The sequence below is a fragment of the Bos taurus genome, chromosome 21, assembly GCF_002263795.3.
Source record: "Bos taurus isolate L1 Dominette 01449 registration number 42190680 breed Hereford chromosome 21, ARS-UCD2.0, whole genome shotgun sequence".
Classification (NCBI taxonomy): domain Eukaryota; kingdom Metazoa; phylum Chordata; class Mammalia; order Artiodactyla; family Bovidae; genus Bos; species Bos taurus.
In genome coordinates this window covers 31868977-31891101 of record NC_037348.1, presented here as the reverse complement: position 1 = coordinate 31891101, position 22125 = coordinate 31868977, and the positions used below count along the sequence as shown (strand labels likewise).

General features: G+C 35.2%; 1 protein-coding gene across 4 annotated transcripts in view; it reads left to right on the top strand.

The window, feature by feature from the left end:
- SCAPER (S-phase cyclin A associated protein in the ER) overlaps window positions 1-22125 on the top strand; it is a 423604-nt gene that overhangs the window by 128900 nt on the left and 272579 nt on the right. For all 4 annotated transcript variants that reach the window (XM_010817116.3, XM_010817115.3, XM_059879316.1 and 1 more), the window contains exons 16-19: window positions 9967-10122; window positions 15366-15508; window positions 20272-20353; window positions 21758-21910. In XM_010817116.3, the coding sequence (XP_010815418.2) occupies window positions 9967-10122; window positions 15366-15508; window positions 20272-20353; window positions 21758-21910 (534 nt within the window). The remainder of the gene's footprint in view (window positions 1-9966; window positions 10123-15365; window positions 15509-20271; window positions 20354-21757; window positions 21911-22125) is intronic.

Below are 22125 nucleotides of genomic sequence, written 5' to 3'. Positions count from 1 at the left end.
TACAGTGTTATCAACTATAGTTAGCCTACTATACATTAGATGCTCAGGTCTTATTCACTGTATAACTGAAAGTTTGTGTCCTTTTACCAGTCTCTTCCTATTTCTGTCTGTCTCCTTCTGGCCCCTGGCAAATACTTTGCTACTCTCTCTTTCTTTGAGTTTTTGTTTTTTTTTTTTAATTGAAGTATCAGTTCAGTTCAGTTCAGGCACTCTGTTGTGTCTGACTCTTTGCGACCACGTAAACCACAGCACACCAGGCCTCCCTGTCCATCACCAGCTCCCAGAGTGTACCCAAACTCATGTCCACTGAGTTGGTGATGCCATCCAACCATCTCATCCTCTGTCGTCCCCTTCTCCTGTCCTCAATCTTTTGCCACATCAGGATCTTTTCAAATGAGTCAGCTCTTGGCATCAGGTGGCCAAAGTATTGGAGTTTCAGCTTCAACATCAGTCCTTCCAGTGAACACCCAGGACTGATCTCCTTTAGGATGGACTGGTTGGATCTCCTTGCAATCCAAGGAACTCTGAAGAGTCTTCTCCAATACCACAGTTCAAAAGCATCAATTCTTCGGCACTCAGCTTTCTTCACAGTCCAACTTTCACATCCATACATGACTACTGGAAAAACCATAGCTTTGACTAGACGGACCTTTGTTGACAAAGTAATGTTCTGCTTTTTAATATGCTGTCTAGGTTGGGCATAACTTTCCTTCCAAGGAGTAAGTGTCTTTTAATTTCATTGCTACAATCACCATCTGAAGTGATTTTGAAGCAGAAAAAAATAAAGTCATCCACTGTTTCCCCATCTATTGCCATGAAGTGATGGGACCGGATGCCACGATCTTCGTTTTCTGAATGTTGAGCTTTAAGCCAACTTTTTCACTCTCCTCTTTCACGTTCATCAAGAGGCTCTTTAGTTCTTCACTTTTTGCCATAAGGGTGGTGTCATCTGCATACCTGAGGTTATTGATATTTTTCCCTGCTATCTTGATTCCAGCTTGTGCTTCTTCCAGCCCAGCATTTCTCGTGATGTACTCTGCATAGAAGTTAAATAAGCAGGGTGACAATATACAGCCTTGACGTCCTCCTTTTCCTATTTGGAACCAGTCTGTTGTTCCATGTGCAGTTCTAACTGTTGCTTCCTGACCTGCATACAGATTTCTCAAGAGGCAGGTCAGGTGGTCTGGTATTCCCATCTCTTTCAGAATTTTCCAGTTTATTGTGATCCACACAGTCAAAGGCTTTGGCATAGTCAATAAAGCAGAAATAGATGTTTTTCTGGAACTCTCTTGCTTTTTCAGTGATCCAGCAGATGTTAGCAATTTGATCTCTGGTTCCTCTGCCTTTTCTAAAACCGGCTTGAACATCTGGAAGTTCACGGTTCACATATTGAAGCCTGGCTTGGAGAATTTTGAGCATTACTTTACTAGCGTGTGAGATGAGTGCAATTGTTCAGTGGTTTGGGCATTCTTTGGCATTGCCTTTCTTTGGGATTGGAATGAAAACTGACCTTTTTCAGTCCTGTGGCCACTGCTGAGTTTTCCAAATGTGCTGGCATATTGAGTGCAGCACTTTCACAGCATCATCTTTTAGGATTTGAAATAACTTGACTGGAATTCCATCACCTCCACTAGCTTTGTTCGTAGTGATGCTTCCTAAGGCCCACTTGACTTCACATTCCAGGATGTCTGGCTCTAGGTGAGTGATCACACCATCGTGATTATCTTGGTCATGAAGATCTTTTTTGTACAGTTCTTCTTGTATTCTTGCCACCTCTTCTTAATATCTTCTGCTTCTGTTAGGTCCATATTGAGCCCATCTTTGCATGACATGTTCCCTTGGTATGTTTAATTTTCTTAGAGAGATCTCTAGTCTTTCCCATTCTGTTGTTTTCCTCTATTTCTTTGCATTGATCACTGAGAAAGGCTTTCTTATCTCTCTTTGCTATTCTCTGGAACTCTACATTCAAATTGAAGTATAGTTGATTTAGAATATTATATTAGTTTCATGTATGCAATATAGTGATTAGTGTTTTTACAGATATTACTCCATTGTTAGTCATTGCATGATAATGACTGTGATTCCCTATAATAGCAATATATAATTTTTGCTTATCTATTTTATACATAGTAATTTGTATTAATTCTGTACCCCCGATTTGCCTCTTTCCCTCCCCCTTCTCTTTGGTTACCACTAGTTTGTTTTCTATATCTGTTTCTGTTTTGCATATATATTCATTTGTATTATTTTTTAGATACCTCATAGAAGTGATATCATATAGTATTTGTCTTTCCTTGTCTGACTTACTTCACTGAACATAATATTCTTTAGGTTCATCCATGTTACTGTAAATGGCAGCATTTCATTCCTTTTATGGTTGAGTAATATTCCATTATACACATGCACACCCCGCACATCTTCTTTATTCATTCATCTGTTGATGAGCCTTTCAGTTTCTTCCATATCTATATAGAAATTCAGTAAAAAAATGATACTTTTTGATCCTGTAGACTAGTTGGACTTAATAGATATATACAGGACATCATATTCAAAAACAGCAGAATACACATTCTCTTCAAGTGCACATGAAATGTTCTCCAGGATAGATCACATACTAGACCATAAACAAGTCATAGCAAATATAAGAGGATGGAAATTATATCAAGTAGTTTTGCTAACCACAGTGGTTAGCAAACTGGAAATCAGCTACAGAAAGAAAAATCGTTTGATAAGTTTGACTTTTTCTTTTATATTCCAAATATAACTGGTACAATACAGTATTTTTCTTTCTCCCTCTGGCTTATTCCACTTTAGTATAGTAAGCTCCATGTTCATCCATGTTGTAGCAAATATCAGAATTTCTTAAAAGATTTTGTATATTTTAGGTATTAACATCTATGTTTTGCAAATGTTTTTTCTTAGTCTATGGAATGCATTTTTATTTTCTTAAAAGTGTCTTTTGAAGCTTTAAAAATTGGAAAGGTCCAATATATTGACTTTTTTTCTATACTTTGTGTTTTTTATGCCCTTTTAAAAAAATCATTATGTAAATTTAAGATCACTAGGATTTTCCCTTAAGTTTTCTCTAGACGTTTTAAATTTTATGATGACATAAATTTTGAATTAAATTTTGTATATGGTGTGAAGTAAAGTTGAGGTTCATTTTTTTATATGGATATCTAATGTTCCATTATTATTGTCAAAGAGGCCATCTTTTATATGATGAATTGCCTTGGATACTTGTTGAATAGCAGTTGGCCATATATGTGTGGGTTTGTTTATGATTTTCTGTTCTGTTACATTTATCTTTATGCCTGTTTTTAGACCGATAACACTTTATTACTCTACCTTTATAACCTCATGCAATCAGGAAGTATAAATCCTTAAGTTGTATTTTCTTCTAAAATATTTTTGCTATTTTAGGACAATATTGACTAGTTGTGATGACAGCTAACATCATTGCCATGTTCCCAGTTTTAGGAAGAAAGCATTCAGTCTTTCACCATTAAGTATAATATTAGCTGTGAATCTTTCATAGACGTTCTTTATTAGATTGAGGAACTTCCTTTCTATTCCTAGTTACTAAATTTTTTTACCATGAAGTTTGAATTTGGTTACTTGCTTTTTCTGCATTTATTGAGATAATGTTATGTTTTTATAAGATTTTTAAATGGTGAATTTCAGTATTTGATTTTCAAATACCAAAGTGTGTAGTTCTAGGACAAACCTCACATGATCATGATATAAAAACATTTTTATATTTCGGAGAGCTTGGTTTGCTAAAATTTTAAGAATTGTTGGATCAGTATTTATGAGGAGTTTTGATTTTCCTAGTTTGTTGAGTGCTTTCATCATGAAGGATACTGTATTTTGTCAAGCACTTTTTCTGCATCTGTTGCAAGAATAATGTGGATTTCTCCTTTGTTCTTTTGCTATTTGGTGTATTACATTATTAATTTATATATTTTAGTCTAATTTTTTAGTTGTTTAAGGTAGAAAGGTACATCTGGACCCTTTTACTGCATTATAGCTGGAAGTGGATGTTCTGAGCTATGTATTGTTTTTATATTTTAGAGGAGCAATCTGAAAGCAGATTGTTGATGGTCACAGCCAGAATTAAAATCCTGGTGTTTGTGGTTCTAAGGCCTGTGCTTTTACCACTGTTCTTCTTATTGGTTTAGTATTCTCATTTTGTGGTCTTTTTTCATATGACTTGTATGAATTTTGATTTGTCTAATTGCTTAATATATTTATTTTCATTATAATCTCATTAAGCCAGAGGTCAGGAAGATCCCCCAAAGGAGGGCATGGCAACTCATTCTAGTATTCTTGCCTGGAGAATCCTATGGACAGAGGAGCCTGGTGGGCTACAGTCCAGAGTCTCAAAGAGTCAGACATGACTGAAGTGACTTAGCATGCAGCAAACCAAAGTGACTCCTGTAAACAAAATAACCCAAGCTATAGTTTTAAGTAGTTTCCATCAAGATAAATGATCAACTGCGGGTTGGGTTTACATAAAGATATCAGCTGCCATTTGTAGTTTAAAAAATTCTTAATAATCCCAGTTAACTAAGATGAGTGTATACTAAAATTTGTGCTAATATGAAGTACTTCTTTAAAACCCTACTACCAATATGCCCTGTTGATTCTCTTAATTTTCATTGCTTTCTCTTCGATAATCTCTGAAATCCTATTTTGAAATGTATTGCATATACAAAGAAGATAAAAATAGACGATCTGGTTTTTTCTTGTTCTCTCATTCATTTAAATGTTTTATGAATGAATTGTTCTTAATGTAATTACATAAATATCTTAACAGTTTGTGTGGAACATTATCAGTTATTTTCATCCCCAGACATTTTAATCTATGAAACAAAACCTCCTCCAGCCTTTGGTTTTTTTCACATGTCGGTATTTCCCAGTCTTGCCTGATCATAACAGTCATCTGAGTTGTTAAGAAGAGAGATTTCCAGGCTTTGCAGGTTTTTTTCAGTAATGCTAGAGTGACCTCTGAGGAGCTTTATTGTTTGTAGTAAGCCTGCCACGTGATTCTTTGGGTCAGGAAGTTTGGTTCCACATATATCAGAGTGGCTGCTTCTTCATGTTTGTTTAGTCACATCACTTTCTCCATACACTGCACAAATCATTTTTTGTGGTTCAGTTGCCTTTTTACCTTTCTTGAAATAATAATATGCAGAATATGTTGCTTTTTCCTTCCATCTTCCACATTAAAATGGCTCTGTAAAAATTCATCAATATAATCTAACAAAATTGTTTCAAATGAAGTCAAAGACAACTAAGCTCTAGTTGAGCCATCTTATGAAAAAACTGAATGAACCTTTTGGCCAACCCAATATATTGGAATATTTTCTTTTGACTTTCTTAATATAGATATTATTTTTATATTAGGTCATCTTAACTTGTTCTCCATGTTCAAAAGTTATTACTTATACATAAATTTATATTTTTAAAGTTCACAGTACTGTGATTGTAACAAGCCTTTCCTCCATTAATGATTTGATATTTTGCCATCTCTGTTCTGTTTTCATGCTTAATTAACTGAGTTAATTCAATGATCATGTTACCTTTTCCTAAGTTTCCTTAACTTTCTTGTCTTCCTTTATTTTATCATTATGTCATTTTATCATTTTTTTTGCAGCTTTAAATCCAAGTGCATGTTGACTTCTCTTACATTACAGAATATGCCTAAGAAATTTTATGCTTTTTCTTTGGTTATGTTTTATTCCAGTAATTTTCAGGAAATGTCTTATTTATTTACTTACTTATGGTTTTATTGAGATATCATTGACTATCAAAATTATATATATTAAGGTATACAACTTGATATTTTGATAAACATATATATTTTGATATAATCACTACAATCTGCTAATTAAAACATCTATTACTTGTTAGTTACTGTATGTGTGTGTGTGTTAAGATTTCAGATCTATTTTCTAAGCAAATTCCAAGTATATTTTATAATATTGTTAACTGTTATCACTGTGCTGTATGTTATATGGCCAAACATATTCAACTTGTGTAACTAAAACTTTCGACCATTTGACCAGCATTACAGATTGGATTTTTTTATTCTATTTTTGCACATTCTCCCCTCTGAATTTTATTTTATGTATTTTTTTTGAGCATTAAGGTCCCATTTATTTTTCTTTCATCTTGATTATGCTTAACATGTGACCCTTGATACAGTATTATTAATTTTCCTTGAGCATACCTGTTCGTCTTATACTTTCAGTCTAGTTTGAGAAATGATTATGTTGTTAATTTACTTATGAAATTGGCAATATGGCATGGAGATTGGGAAATCTGTTTTAGAACTTCATTCACATGTGAGTTTGACACTTACTTTAGTTTGAAACATATCTATTGATAGGTTTTATTTCATTTAGCATGGATTCCTGGAGTCTGTACTTCTGTCAGAGAGAGCAGCTCCAGTGTTTAATTCCATTTCACTCTGCCTTTTTCACAATAGCATGCCATCCTTCTGGCTTTCAAGAATGAGGAATTTGATCCCAACTGACGTTTTCCAGTTTTTTATCATTCAGTTCAGTTCACTTAAGTTGCTCAGTCATGTCCGACTCTTTGCAACCCCATGAATCGCAGCACACCAGGCCTCCCTGTCCATCACCAACTCCCGGAGTTCACCCAAACTCACGTCCATCGAGTCAGTGATGCCATCCAGCCATCTCATCCTCTGTCGTCCCCTTCTCCTCCTGCCCCCAATCCCTCCCAGCATCAGAGTTGTTTCCAATGAGTCAGCTCTTCGCATCAGGTGGCCAAAGTACTGGAGTTTCAGCTTTAGCATCATTCCTTCCAAAGAAATCCCAGGGCTGATCTCCTTCAGAATGGACTGGTTGGATCTCCTTGCAGTCCAAGGGACTCTCAAGAGTCTTCTCCAACACCACAGTTCAGAAGCATCAATTCTTCGGCACTCAGCTTTCTTCACAGTCCAACTCTCACATCCATACATGACCACTGGAAAAACCATAGCCTTGACTACATGGACCTTTGTTGGTAAAGTAAAGTAATGTCTCTGCTTTTGAATATGCTATCTAGGTTGGTCATAACTTTCCTTCCAAGGAGTAACCATCTTTTAATTTCATGGCTGCAGTCGCCATCTGCAGTGATTTTGAAGCCCAGAAAAATAAAGTCTGATACTGTTTCCACTTTTTCCCCATTATTTCCCATAAAGTGATGGGACCAGATGCCATGATCTTCGTTTTCTGAATGTTGAGCTTTAAGCCAACTTTTTCACTCTCCTCTTTTACTTTCATCAAGAGGTTTTTTAGTTCCTCTTCACTTTCTGCCATAAGGGTGGTGTCATCTGCATACCTGAGGTTATTGATATTTCTCCCGGCAATCTTGATTCCAGCTTGTGCTTCTTCCAGCCCAGTATTTCTCATGATGTACTCTGCATAGAAGTTAAATAAGCAGGGTGACAATACACAGCCTTGACGTCCTCCTTTTCCTATTTGGAACCAGTCCATTGTTCCATGTCCAGTTCTAACTGTTGCTTCCTGACCTGCATATAGGTTTCTCAAGAGGCAGGTCAGGTGGTCTGGTATTCCCATCTCTTTCAGAATTTTCCAGTTTATTGTGATTCACACAGTCAAAGGCTTTGGCATAGTCAATAAAACAGAAATAGATGTTTTTCTGGAACTCTCTTGCTTTTTCAGTGATCCAGCAGATGTTGGCAATTTGATCTCTGGTTCCTCTACCTTTTCTAAAACCATCTTGAACATCTGGAAGTTCACAGTTCACGTATTGCTGAAGCCTGTCTTGGAGAATTTTGAGCATTACTTTACTATCATTCCGTTCAGTTCAGTTCAGTCGCTCAGTGGTGTCCGACTCTTTGCAACCCCATGAATCGCAGCACACCAGGCCTCCCTGTCCATCACCGTCTCCCGGAGTTCACTCAGACTCACATCCATCCAGTCAGTGATGCCATCCAGCCATCTTATTCTCTGTTGTCTCCTTCTCCTCCTGCCCCCAATCCCTCCCAGCATCAGAGTCTTTTCCAATGAGTCAACTCTTCGTATGAGGTGGCCAAAGTACTATCATTAGCTGTATTTTATTCATAAAAACTGTACTCTCTAGCAAAACTTGACTGTTAAAAATCAATATATGTAAAGTTGAGGATGAAATATATGTAGTTCAGTACTTTGTACCTAATTATAACTTATTTGGTGTATGTTGAAGAAAATTGATTTGTACAGTAACTAAGACAGTATGGTACTGGCACAAAACCAGAAATGTAGATTAATGGAACAGGGTAGAAAGACCAGATAAACCCACACACTTAGTCACCTAATCTATGGCAGAGGCAAGAATATACAATAGAGAAAAGACAGTCTCTTTAATAAGTAGTGCTGGGAAACTGAACAGCTGCATGTAAAAGAATGAAATTAGAATACTCCCTAACACTATGCACAAAACAAAGTCAAAATGGAATAAAGACCTAAATGTAAGACTGGACACTATGAAACTTTTAGAGGAAAACAGGAAGAACACTCATCTTTTTGACCCACCTCCTTGAGTAATGAAAATAAAAACAAAAATAAACAAAAGGACCTAATTAAACTTAAAAACTTATACACTGCAGAGGAAAGCATAAACAAGATGAAAAGTCAACTCTCAGAATGGGAGAAAATATTTGCAAACAAAGCAATTGACAAGGAATTAATCTCCAAAATATACAAACAGCTCATGCCGTTCAATACCAAAAAAAAAGAAAAACAAACAACCCACTCAAAAAATGGGCATAAGACTTAAATAGACATTTCACCAAAGAAGACATACAAATGGCCAAAAAGGACATGAAATGATGTTCAGCATCACTAATTATTAGAGAAATGCAGATCAAAACTACAGTGATGTATCACTTCACATGGATCAGAATGACCATCATCAAAAATGCTTCAAATAATGCTGGAGAGGGGGTGAAGAAAAAGGAACCAATTTGAACTGTTGGTGGGAATATAAATTGATACAGCCATGATGGAGAACAGTATGGAGGTTCCTTAAAAACCTAAAGGTAGAACTGCCATATGACTCAGCAATACCACTACTGGACATATACCCTGAGAAAACCATAATTCAAAAAGATACACGCACCCCGATGCTTATTGCAGCACTATTTACAAGAGCCAGGGCATGGAAGTAACCTTAATTTCCATGTACTGATGAATGGATAAAGAAGATGTGGTACATATATTCAATGGAATATTACTCAGCTACAAAATGGAATGAAATTGGGTCATTTGTGGAAATGTGGTTGGATCTAGAGACTGTCATATAGAGTGAAGTAAGTCAGAGAAAGACAAATGCCGTATGATATCACTTGTATGTGGAATCTAAAATGACACAAAGGAACCTATCTCCAGAACAGAAATAGACTCGCAGACATGGAGAATAGACCTGTGGTTGCCAAGGGGAGAGGGCCCAGCGGAGGACTGGATTGGGGATTTGGGGCTAACTATTAGCCCCATAATAACTACTAGCCCTATAGTAGATGCAAACTATTATATATAGAATGGATGAATAACAAGGTCTTATTGTATAACACAGGGAATTAATACACATATGTATGTATAACTGAATCACTTTGCTGTATACCAGAAGCTAACAACATTGTAAATGAATTGTACTTCAATAAAAAATTTCAATGGCAGGCCTTTATTTACTCTATTTCACTTCTTACTACGGCCTATGGATTTGTTATATACACTGGATTATTATCCATTTGGGGAATAAATATTGAAATAAAAGACTGGAAGTCAATTCATTTTTTGTTCTGTGCCTTATACAACTGGTTTATATTATTAAATAAAGACTGTTAAATTTCTTAACATGATGTGTTAAGAATCAGTGTCTGATGTGCCTTAGAATGAGCCTAATTTGAAACTTACTTTCTGTGGTTTTTTTTTGTTGTTGTTGTTGTTGAAGGTAAACGAAATTGCCTTTATAAATACCCTTGAAGCCCAGAACAAACGCCATGATGTTTTATCAAAATTGAAGGAATATGAGCAGAGGCTTAATGAGTTACAGGAAGAGCGTCAGAGAAGACAGGAAGAAAAGCAAGCACGTGATGAAGCTGTTCAGGTAGAATTTTATTCAGCAGGCATTTGTGAGCACTGTCCATTTCCTAGACCCTGGGAATAGAAAAAGAAGTCAGTCCTACACTCTGTTCCCAAGGGTGTATGGTTTAGTCCAGCATGGTTTCGAATCAGGAAGTCTGATAGCAAAGGCACTGTGTACTTCTTCAGATAACGTTATCAGTGTCTTTGTCAATTTGAATCTCTAGTCTCAACCAGATGAAGGGCTAAATTGCTCTGGACAGATTATTATCTGTTCTTTTCTAATTAGGTTGGGAAAGAATATGTTCCTTTCATCTATTAAAAATGGATTGTGTTTGAACCTGTGTATATAGCCTTAAGGAACTGGGCAATTTTTATGCTTTTAACGGGGAGCACCTGTCGTATATTGGGCAGTATCATCAGGTACTTAAACCTCTGTAGCATACCGTAAGTCAGCTACCATTTTCAGAATGGGAAGAAAGGTTAACACATAAACATGAGTGATGTTTTTTGACTATTTTAGATCTTCCTCAAGATCAGGTATGAACACAGACACATACTTTATCTATTATAACCACTATTTATTTGTTTATTCATTCAGTGATCATGTATTATTGCTGTTATATGCTGAGCTTTGCTTGTGTGTGTCTTAGTCACTTAGTCGTGTTCAACTCTTTGCAACTCAGTGGACTGTAGCCCGCCAGGCTCCTCCGTGTATGAATTTTCCAGGCAAGAATACCGGAGTGGGTTGCCATTAGCTTTGCTTAAGGACATGAAAAAGATACGTCTTTGATCACAATGCAGAGACGTATATGTAAATAAATCTTAACCCATTAGGATAAGTGTAACAGTAAAAGCGTTTTGGAAGCACAAAGGAGAACACATTACTCAAATTGAGACATGAGAAAGTCAAGAAAAAGCTTTCTGGAGGAGATGATGCCTTAAGCAAGATTTGAGTAATGAGATAGTTGCAAACGGTGGAAATAGGCATTCCATGCAGAAGGAGATACGAGCGAGTACAGCCTGTAGAGTCATAGACTTGATCATGAAGAGGTTTCTTGTTATGTTAAAAATTAGGGATGTTATTGATATTTTATGCTTCTTTATCTCACTGGTAATTTTAGAAGATTAAAATATCAATACAGCTTTCAAGGTTATTGGTTGCTTCATGCTATTGTTGTGTACTAGCAAGCAGTCCCATATTCACCCAATCTCTGTTCGATTTGAGTTCAGGGTCTTATTTTAATCTTGAGTGCCAAGCTAACTTACGTTTAAAAATACAGAATGTTACTATTAGAGAAAATTTAGCTTTTCCTATCAAAGGGACAGTACAGAGTTTCATTATTATCATTTAAAAGTTAAAGTTGTCCATTAATTAATATTGTTAGATGAATAAATGAAATAGGATATTTGAATTTTTAATCTGTGCCATCTCTTCAGCTTTATTGCTGTTTTTCTTTCTGCAGTGGGACCATTTTATACAGATAATCGTTTTGAAGATTGCGTGTTACTTTTGAATAACTATTATGCATTAGTAATTCAGAAATAAATAAATAATGATCTTTGCCTTAATGGTAAATAATAGAACACAGTGTGAAAATGTAATAGAAACCTGTATAGGCTATAGCAGTATCACAGAATAGGGAATAATTAGCTCTGTTGCTGAGAGGGGAATGTCAGGGAAAGTTCTCTGAAAGAGGTGACTTCTTAGCTGGATTTTGGGGGAAAATATATGAGTAATATTGTATATTTTTTTAATAGACTTCTGTGGTTACTTTTTCTACATTTGTTTTGCAGATTTGAAAATACAGCAGTTATTTTCTGTTTAAAAATTACTCTTATTTCATAATTTGGAACACTTATTAAGGCTTAAAGGAAAGCAGGTCTTTTGGGATTTTTTTGTAGTCATTAACACATTTTTTGATTACTCAGAATTTTCTTTTCTAAAATGTTGAAATTTCTTGTGGATTTAATGTTCAATGGAAATTTTAAAACCTATATACATAAATTTAATCTGTATACTGATAGTAGAAAATTTATTGGTTTTATATACATATATAAAATTAAAAAAATTATAAATGTATAGTCATTACTAGATGTGCTAGGCACTAAAGCCGAACATAAAAATACAGTAATAGTAAGATACTAACTCAGTGAAGAATTTAGAGAGGCCCCCATCTGCTTTAATTGTACTCTTGAAAAACTTCCAAAATTAATTGTTAAAAGCAGTTGTGATTCTTGGTTTTTTGGCAAGTGAAATACTAAGTTAATGCTACCATTGTATATTCTTAATTTGCCATTTTTGTTGTATAAACTATTGACAGATTAGTTTTAAGCCCAGTTTCCTTAGATAGTCTGCCTTGTCCTCTTGCCATAATCTTTTGATTTGCAGGCATACAGGGCAGGGTTACAAAATCCATTCTTTGGCCACCGTAAACATATCCTTGACTGTGAAACAAAGTACGTGGGACTCTGAGAGGTTTCAGAAGGCTTGAGAGGTAGATGCCTTTCCAGTTCAGTTGCTGTAGGTTTATACTTTATATTTGTAAGCTTACAGATTTATGATGAATACTACTTTAAAACTTATGCTTCATTTGTTTAATAGGTATTTATCAAACTCCTGCTGTATACAAGATGCTTTTATGGAGTGCAGAGTTTCCTGTCTTTAGGAAACTTGTATTTTAGAAAGGAAAATACTAGCTGAATTTACTAGTTATACTCACAAGTACCAATTTTCTTTTCTAGTTATTAAAAACAGAAATTAGAGGATTGGATTTTTTTTGAAATTCAATTATTTGTTAGTACAACATTGGAGTATTTCTTATATCCATAAAAACATTCAACAAGTTGACATTGTATTAGTATTTAAGCATACAACTTACATTGCATATACATAAAGTAACTGTTTTATATAATATTAGTATATTTAATTTATAAGACCAACTTTAATTTTTAAAACTATATTCCATAAGATTGTTTTTTAAAATGCGAAATGAAAAGTTCTGGTTTAATTATACTTAAGCTTTATCTTTTTACATTTTAGTGTGGCAGTTGTGTTTTCAGATATACTGCAGATTTTTAAAAAAAATACTTCAAGTAAATTTGAGGTTAAGAGAAAACTTTGTTTTTACTCTTCAGTTTTTCAGATAATAATAGCTAAACAAGTTGCTACATATTATACTTAGTAGCAAGAGGTAGCTGTAACATTAATCCATGAATAATATTTCAGAAAGCAATGACTATTTAAAAACTATTTGGATACCTTTACAAGTCTGCAGTCTGTCAGATATACTCTTCTGAAATCAGTACATTTCCTTTAGCTCCCTGTCCCCTCTCCAAAAAGAAAAGGGAAAGAAAGAAAAGAATTAGGTACCCTTTGGTGGTACTACTTTAAAAAGGTTTTTTTCCCCTGCATACATACAACTTCTTGTAGAGATAAAGTTACCATTGTGAGTTAAGTTAATTATTAGAAATATTTACTTCTCTCCTCAGTGTTCTTGAGACAGAAACTGCTTTATCTGCAGTCATTTACTGAACACTTTATGCCATACTAAACACTTTGTTAGGTACTTACCTATATAATAATTTAAATCTCACAACAAATGGTGTGTCTCTTTAAGGTAAAATGACTTGCTCAAAGTTATCTAAGTAGTAGTTACTAGAGCCTAGATCAGTGTGTTCTGTTTATCATAAAGAGTTGTGGCCAGGGAGATGTTGTATAAGCTACCTAGAGAATGGGGATGAATTGAAAGAAATACATTGGTATATCTAGTAATATGGTGAGATATATACAGGAAGTATATCACAGTGTTTTAATGAAGTACCTTCTACCTTAATAATGATTATTATAAATAATTACTGAGAATTTAGTATATGCCAACCCCTGTGGCAAGTGCTTTTCATGCATTATCTCATACGTTCTGTACAGTATCCTTAAAAGTACTATTGTTATTTTTTGTCTTCTAGAAAACTAATTCACATATATTATGTAACTAGACTAGAGTCACCCGACAGTAAATAATGGAATCAGGGAACAAAGAGACTCTAATGCAGTATCTACTCTCTTATCCACTATGCTATACTATAATGCCTTTCTCCTGGCCACAAACTGTGTGTGTGTGTGTGTGTGTGTGTGTGTGTGTGTGTGTGTGTACAATTGCTCAGTCATGTCTGACTCTTTATAACCCCATGGACTGTAACCCATCAGGCTTTTCTGTCTATGGGATTATCCCCGCAAGAATACTAGAGTGGGTTGTCATTTCCTCCTCCAGGGGATCGTCCCCACCCAGAGATTAAACCTGTGGCTGCTACCTTGGCAGGCAGATTCTTTATCACTGAGCCACCTGGGAAGCCCGGCTACAAGCTTTTCTTCAGTTAAGAAGAAAGCTTAGTTCAGAAATAAATTCTGTTAATTATGCTTTCTTCATCATATTCTGTTATTTCTACAACCATCTAAACACAATGGTTTAGAAGTGATTAATGGCACCCCACTCCAGTACTCTTGCCTGGAAAATCCCATGGATGGAGAAGCCTGGTGGGCTGCAGTCCATGGGGTCGCTAGGAGTCAGACACGACTGAGTGACTTCACTTTGACTTTTCACTTTCATGCATTGGAGGAGGAAATGGCAGCCCACTCCAGTGTTCTTGCCTGGAGAATCCCATGGACAGAGGAGCCTGGTGGGCTGCTGTCTATGGGGTCGCACAGAGTTGGACACGACTGAAGCGACTTAGCAGCAGCAGCAAACATAAAATATTTATCAGATTCTCACAGAATATAAATAACATAATATGTACTAAAATAACATTTATTCTTCATTTTTTTATTAATTTATTTTAATTGAAGAATAATTACAATATTGTGATGGGTTTTTTCCGTACACTGACATGAATCAGCCATGGGTGCACATGTGTCCCCCCATCCTGAACCCCCCACCTCCATCCCCACCCCATCCCTCTGGGTTGTCTCAGCACTGACTTTGAGTGCCCTGCTTCATGCATTGAACTTGCACTGGACATCTATTTTACATATGGTAATAAACATGTTTCAGTGCTTAAAATAGCATTTATTCTTATAAATTTGTAGCACTAATGAATGACATGTAAAAGCCAGATATTATTGATACTTGATTTTTGTTTAAATTCTGAGAAACATAATGATAAGTCAGGTATTTGTCTTGAATATATAAGTCTATGTCCAAGCTATGTCACCTTTGATCATCTTCATCTTACACATAATTCTAACATCTTTTAAAACATTTCTGATACTAGGAACGTAAGAGAGCTCTAGAAGCAGAACGGCAGGCCCGTGTAGAAGAATTGTTAATGAAGAGGAAAGAACAAGAAGCCCGAATTGAACAACAGAGGCAAGAAAAGGAAAAAGCCCGCGAAGATGCAGCCCGGGAAAGAGCTAGGTACTTAATTTGCCATCTCGATGTTTGGTCCTGATGAACATTTTGTAGTGAGTGCATATTCAGATCAAATTTTTAAGCTATTTATTATCAAGTATGTTTTTTAGAAATAGTCACATATACAGAAATGTTTTACTGAATTTTGATTTCCAGGAATTAAGACACCCTACTTAAAATGGAAACCTTTTGAACATTCTGTTGGATGGGAAACTTGAGGTTTCAAGATATTTTCAGTTGTAAGAAACAGAATTTGATACTAGCTAACTTAAGTATTGGGAGGAAAAGTGACAGGAAATTAGAGGACCAGGTTTGGACTTGGTCAGACATCAAAGGCTAGGTCACAGGAGTGGTGACAGCAGTGGTGACAGCAGTGGTCCTCTGATGGAAGTAATCCAGTAGTATGTTGTCTTTCTTATTATAATAAATGACACTTATCCATTCCTACTTTTTAAAATCTCTTGTTTAAGATTCAAAGACCAGGACACTCAAAGCTGGTGCTCTGGGACAACCGAGAGGGATGGGGTGGGTGGTGGGTGGGAGGGGAGTTCAGGATGGGGAGACACGTGCACCCGTGGGTGATTCATGTCAATGTATGACAAAAACCACCACAATATTGTAAAGAAATTATCCCCCAATTAAATTAATTAATTAAAAAAAAGATTCAAAGACCAAAGACAAAGCATTTAATTGGCCAAATTGATTTGCGCTTTTTGATCTTGTTTATGAAATTTTTTAATATCCCGTGTCATAAGATATTGTTCAAAATGTTACGGTTTTCAGTTTGATACACATTTAGGTTTTATATCCTTTTAAGGTAACTTTTAGATATAGTATGAAAAGAAAAATCTAAATTTATTCATTTGCCTATGGCACTCATTCGTCATCGCACCATTTGTTGAAGAGTCTAGCTTTTAACCATTGAACTGCCTTGCTACCTGTTCACGATCAGTTAATCATAGATGTGACAGTTTATTTCTGGACTCTGTCCTTCTCTTTTGATGTCTCTTCTTATTTTGGAACCACACTGTTTTAACTACTGTAACTTTATATCAAGTTTTGCAAACAAGTAATGTAAGTACTGCAGTGTTGTTGTCCTCTTTGAAAATTGCTTTCCAAGTAATTTTTTAGGGTATGTTCACCATTTTCTTAAAAATAAAATGCTTCCAAGCTTTTTTATAGCAACTGCCTTGAATCTATAGATTGTTGTGGGGAGAATTGCCACCTTTATAATATTGTGTATTATGATACATGAATATGGTATGTGTCTCTGTATCTGCTTTAATTTCTCTCAACAATATTTTGTAGTTTTTAGAAAATAGATCTTGTAATTCATTTCATTTCTTAAATTTAGCTCATTTCTTAAATTTATTAAGTACTCTTTTTGAGGTCATTGAAAATGGAATTATTTTATTTCATTTTTGGTAGTATTTTTGCTATTGTATAGAAATAAAATTCAGTTTTTTATTTATCTTATTTTACAGTTTTTAAATGATCTTGCCCAATTTTCCTATGAGTGTTTTCCTATTAGTGTTTTCTTTTTTGCTGTTGTTGTTCTTTAGGACATTTTCATAACGGCTCATGTCATCTGCAAATAGCCCTTGCTTTACTTCTTGCTTTGTAATATGGATGCCTTTAATTTCTTTTTTCTTGCCATGTTGCACTGGCTCAATCCTTCAGTACTTTGAATATTCTTACCTTTGTTGTTTTTGATGAACATTTGGCCATTAATCATACTGTTCTGCCGCTGTATATGGTGAGGGTTTTTTTGTTTTGTTTTCTATTTCTTTTTTACTTTGTTTTTCACCAGTTTAATTATGATTTGTCTAGATTGTTTTTCTTCATGATTGTCCTACTCTGTTACATTAGTGTTTTCATCAAATTTTGAAAGTATTTGGCCCCTATTTCTTCAGATATTTAATTGTCATTTCTCTTCAGGTTCTTCTGAATTGTAGCAGTTTCTCAGACTTTCCATGGTTTTGATGACCTTGACAGTTCTGAATAGTGGTCAGGTATTTTGTAGCCTTTTCCTCAATTAGGATTTGTCTGATGTTTTTCTCATGGTTATATTGAGGTTATGGTTTTGGAGAGGAAGACCACAGTGGTGAATGTGAATTACCATTTTTCAAATGTCAAAAGTTCATGATATCACCATGTGTTTTCACTGATTTTGTTAGTCTTGATCACCTGGCTAAGGTAGTTTTGTTAGATTTCTACACTGTATACTTTAATTTAAATTTCCAATATACTATCATCCTTGGAAGCAAGTCACTAGGCACTGGCTAAGCTGAAGAGATGGGGAGTTATTCTCTACCTCCTTGAGAGAAGAATTCCTACATAAATTATGTGCCCTTCTTCCGTACAGAATATTTGTTCTCCTATTTATTAAATTCCTGTTTTATATCAATATGTCATTTATACACCAATATTATGGCATGTAATTGGTTCATCCTTGGACATTGAGAACTTTTTCATTTGACCCCCATCTGCCTTAGATATACTTCATCATTTTGGTTTTTGAGTATATCCTTACTTCCTGGCACTGAAAGATGCTTCAAATTCATCTTATATTTTCCCTGCTGCACCCCTCGAATCAGCCATTTGTTTAAGGATTCCTAGTTTCTTTTGTTGTAAAGTTTTTAAAAAAATCTTTCTCTATTGAGATTCTCCATCTGTTGAATCATTGTCATGATATTTTTTCTTAGGTTGGCATACTATCTTTTAATTCTTAATAACATATTTATAATAGCTGTTATAGTTCTTGTCTGCTAAATCCAGCATAAGGCTTCATTCAGGGAAAGATTCATTTGACTGCTTTTTTCCTAAGCATGGTCTTTCTTCTTTTTACATCTCACAGTTTGTGATAGTTTCCTCTCCTGTTCTCTTTGTCTTTGGGAATATTAGCCTTTTATATCCCTTTCATAATTTGTAGATTTTTATACAGGAAAAGAGATAAATATATATTTTCAATATGCCATAATTAACTTACAGTTCCAATAAAGTGAAAGTCGCTGTCATGTCTGACTCTTTGTGACACCGTGGACTACACAGCCCATGGAATTTTCCAGGCCAGAATACTGGAGTGGGTGGCCGATCCCTTCTCCAGTGGATCTTCCCGACCCAGGAATCAAACTGTGGTCTCCTGAATTGCAGGCGGATTCTTTACGAACTAAGCTATCATGGACTGTACAGTCCCTGGGTTCACAAAGAGTCGGACACGACTGAGCGACTTTCACTTTCACAGTTTCAGAGCTAGTATTTAAACCCATTCCTGGGTCCAGAAGCCTATTAGGTTGGTGCAAAAGTAATTGCAGTTTTGCATTGTTGAATTTTGCCCTTTGATATTGGAATACGTTCTTAAATGTGGTTATGTTATACATCATTTTAATGTACATTTCTCACTTTATGTTTTTTGCTAATGACTTATTACTTGCTGTTTATTTTATATTTATTTTAGACCATAGAAATGATGTTAGACAGAAAGTAAATTCAAGCAATTTTTTTATTCAAGTGCAAAATAGATTGTAAAGCAGTGGAGACACTTACAACATCAACACATTTGTCCCAGAAACTGCTTAACAAATGTACAGTGCAGTGGTGGTTCAAGAAGTTTTGCAATGGAGACTGAGAGCCTTGAAGATGAGGAGTGTAGTGGCCAGCTGTCAGAGGTTGACAGTGCCCAGTTGAGAGCCATTGTTGAAGCTGATACTCTTACAACTACATGAGAAGTTGCTGAAGAATGCAGCATTAACCATTCTATGGTCATTTGGTGTTTGAAGCAAATTGGAAAAGTGAAAATGCTCAATAAGTGGGTGCCTCGTGAGGTGACCAAAAGTCAAAAAAAAAAAATGTTGTTTTGAAGTGTTGTCTTGTCTTATTCTGCATAACAGCAGCAAACCATTTCTTGATCAAATTGTGACGTGCAATGAAAAGGGATTTTATTCGATGATAGGCAACGACCCTCAGTGGTTGGACCGAGAAGAAGTTCCAGAGCACTTCCCAAAGCCAAACTTGTACCAAAAAAGGTCATGGTCACTATTTGGTGGTTTGTTGATGGTCTGATCCACTACAGCTTTCTGGATCCCAGTGAAACCATTACATCTGAGCAGTATGCTCAGCACATTGATGAAATGACTGAAAACTGCAATGCCTGCAGCTGGCACTGGTCAACAGAAAGGGCCCAATTCTTCTCCATCCATGACAATACCTGACTGCAAGTCGCACAACCAAAGTTTCAAAAGTTGAACGAGTTGGGTAACAAAGTTTTGCCTCACCTACCATATTCCCCTGACCTCTCGTCAACTGACTACCACTTCTTCAAACATCTCAACAACTTTTTGCAGGGTAAACATTTTCACAAACAGAGAATGCAGAAAATGCTCTCCAGGAGTTCATCGAATCCCAAAGCACAGATTTTTGTATTACAGGAATAAACAAACTTGTTTCTCATTGGTAAAAATGTGTTGATTTTAATGGTTCATATTTTGATTAATAAAGATGGGTTTGAGCCTAGTTATAATTATTTAAAATTGACAGTCCAAAGCCACAATTACTTTTTCATCAACCTAATATTCGTATAACTAACAATGTCTATTGCTTCCCAAATGTTTAATGTGCAATAATATATCCAAGACTTAGTAGGCACTCTGAAAAAATAATTTTAAAAGCTCTAAAATACATATGCCTATGTGTCCTAATCGTATTTTCTTAACCTCATGAAATTTGTTACTGTAAGCATTGAGTTTCTAATTTTTACTGTCTTCTTACAGAGACAGGGAAGAACGATTGGCAGCACTCACAGCTGCTCAACAAGAAGCTATGGAAGAGCTACAGAAAAAAATCCAGCTCAAGGTAGGAATATTATATATTTTTCTTTGAAATTTTAGAGCTGTTTTAATGTAGCATGAGATTAATATTTTTTCTTTTTAATTAATTATATAAAAATTGATTAATTAGCGTTACTAATTTTTGGAGTTATGTGGTTTGTCTATGATCATTTCCAACTCAACTATCTGAAAACAAATTATTTTAATAAGATAAAGCCATTGAGAGAAAAAAATGTAAAGAATTTTAGCATTTCTTGGTTTTATTAAGTAATTTGTTAATGACTCGAGGATATTACTATTAAACTTTTAATATTTATAGACCTCTAATAATTTAGAAATAAATTATTGTTTCAGTGCTTAAGAATTGCATAATTATAGCTTGGGAGATGATGATAAGCTGATATTTTCTAGAAAGTCTTTGCCATTGGTAGTTTCTAGCAGTGTGAATATTTTACATTATGTCATAATTATTTACATGTTGGGGTTTCACAAGGGTAGTAAATTCCATAAAGTAGAGGATCCTATATTACTATTTGTATTGTCCTAGAACTTTATCATTGATTTAAATCTAATGCAGCAAATACTTATTGAATCTGGTGGTAGGCATAAGGATACAGAGATGAGTAAGACATGGTTCTGAGTTTCAAGAAACTCATAATCTAGTGTGAGATTCAGATGCTAAGCAGATAATTTCTATGTGGATAAAGATAATCATGGAGTGTAATGAAAATACAGAGGAGGAAGACACATAAGCTAACATGAAGGGTTTCAGAAGTCAGGGAAATAATTTTAGAGGATAATACCTGAGCTGAATCTTGAAAGAAAGATGAGTTGAGTAGGTAAGATGGGTGGGATGGCACCCAGCCATATAAAATGATATGAGTATGAAGTCAAAAGTCTGAAATAGTGTTTGGGTTTGTTTATTTTTTGTTTTCTGGAAGTTGTTGGAGGTGATGTGGGTAGAGCTCTGTCATGATGGGACTTTCCTGCTGAGGATAAGCTTGGTCTCTAAGTAGGGCAGCATTTCCCATGGTATGTTCCATAGAGTGCTTCTCATGTGTTTTATGCTCAAGAAGGTGTGTAAAATGTTGCTCAGTATAAGCTAGGTTTATTACATCAGTGCAGAGTGACAAGCCTAGAGCCGGTAAGTAGCATTAACTTACTATTTTCCAAAGTTATTTGACCACAGAAACTCTTCTGCAAAATGCTTATTAATAACCCACAGTGTAATTCCATGGAGTACCCTTTAGAAAATGTTACTATGCATGTAGGGGATGATAAAGGGCTTTATATAAATTCTTATCATCAGCGTCCAATATTGAATTAAGGCATTCTGTTATTTTAGAAAGTTTAATAGAAATACTGCTTTTTTAAGTTCTCAGTGTAATGAATAAATTTCTGTATTTTTATACTTTGATTTCATTTATAGCATGATGAAAGCATTAGAAGACACATGGAACAGATTGAACAAAGAAAAGAAAAAGCTGCCGAGTTAAGCAGTGGACGACATGCAAATACCGATTATGCCCCCAAATTAACCCCTTATGAAAGAAAGAAGCAGTGTTCTCTCTGCAATGTCCTGGTAGGTTGTCAGTATCAGTGTTGTGATGAGACGTTACAATTTATTACTAAAGTTTATTAAACTATGGATATATATTCTCCAGTCTTAAAAGTCATACAAGGCATGTGCTGAGTACCATGAATTTCTTTAATGATTTTTATGCAAAGTAAGTATAGATAGTACAGAAACAGTATCAGCTTTTAGGAGTAGCAATGCAAAGGATCAAAGCATGCAGT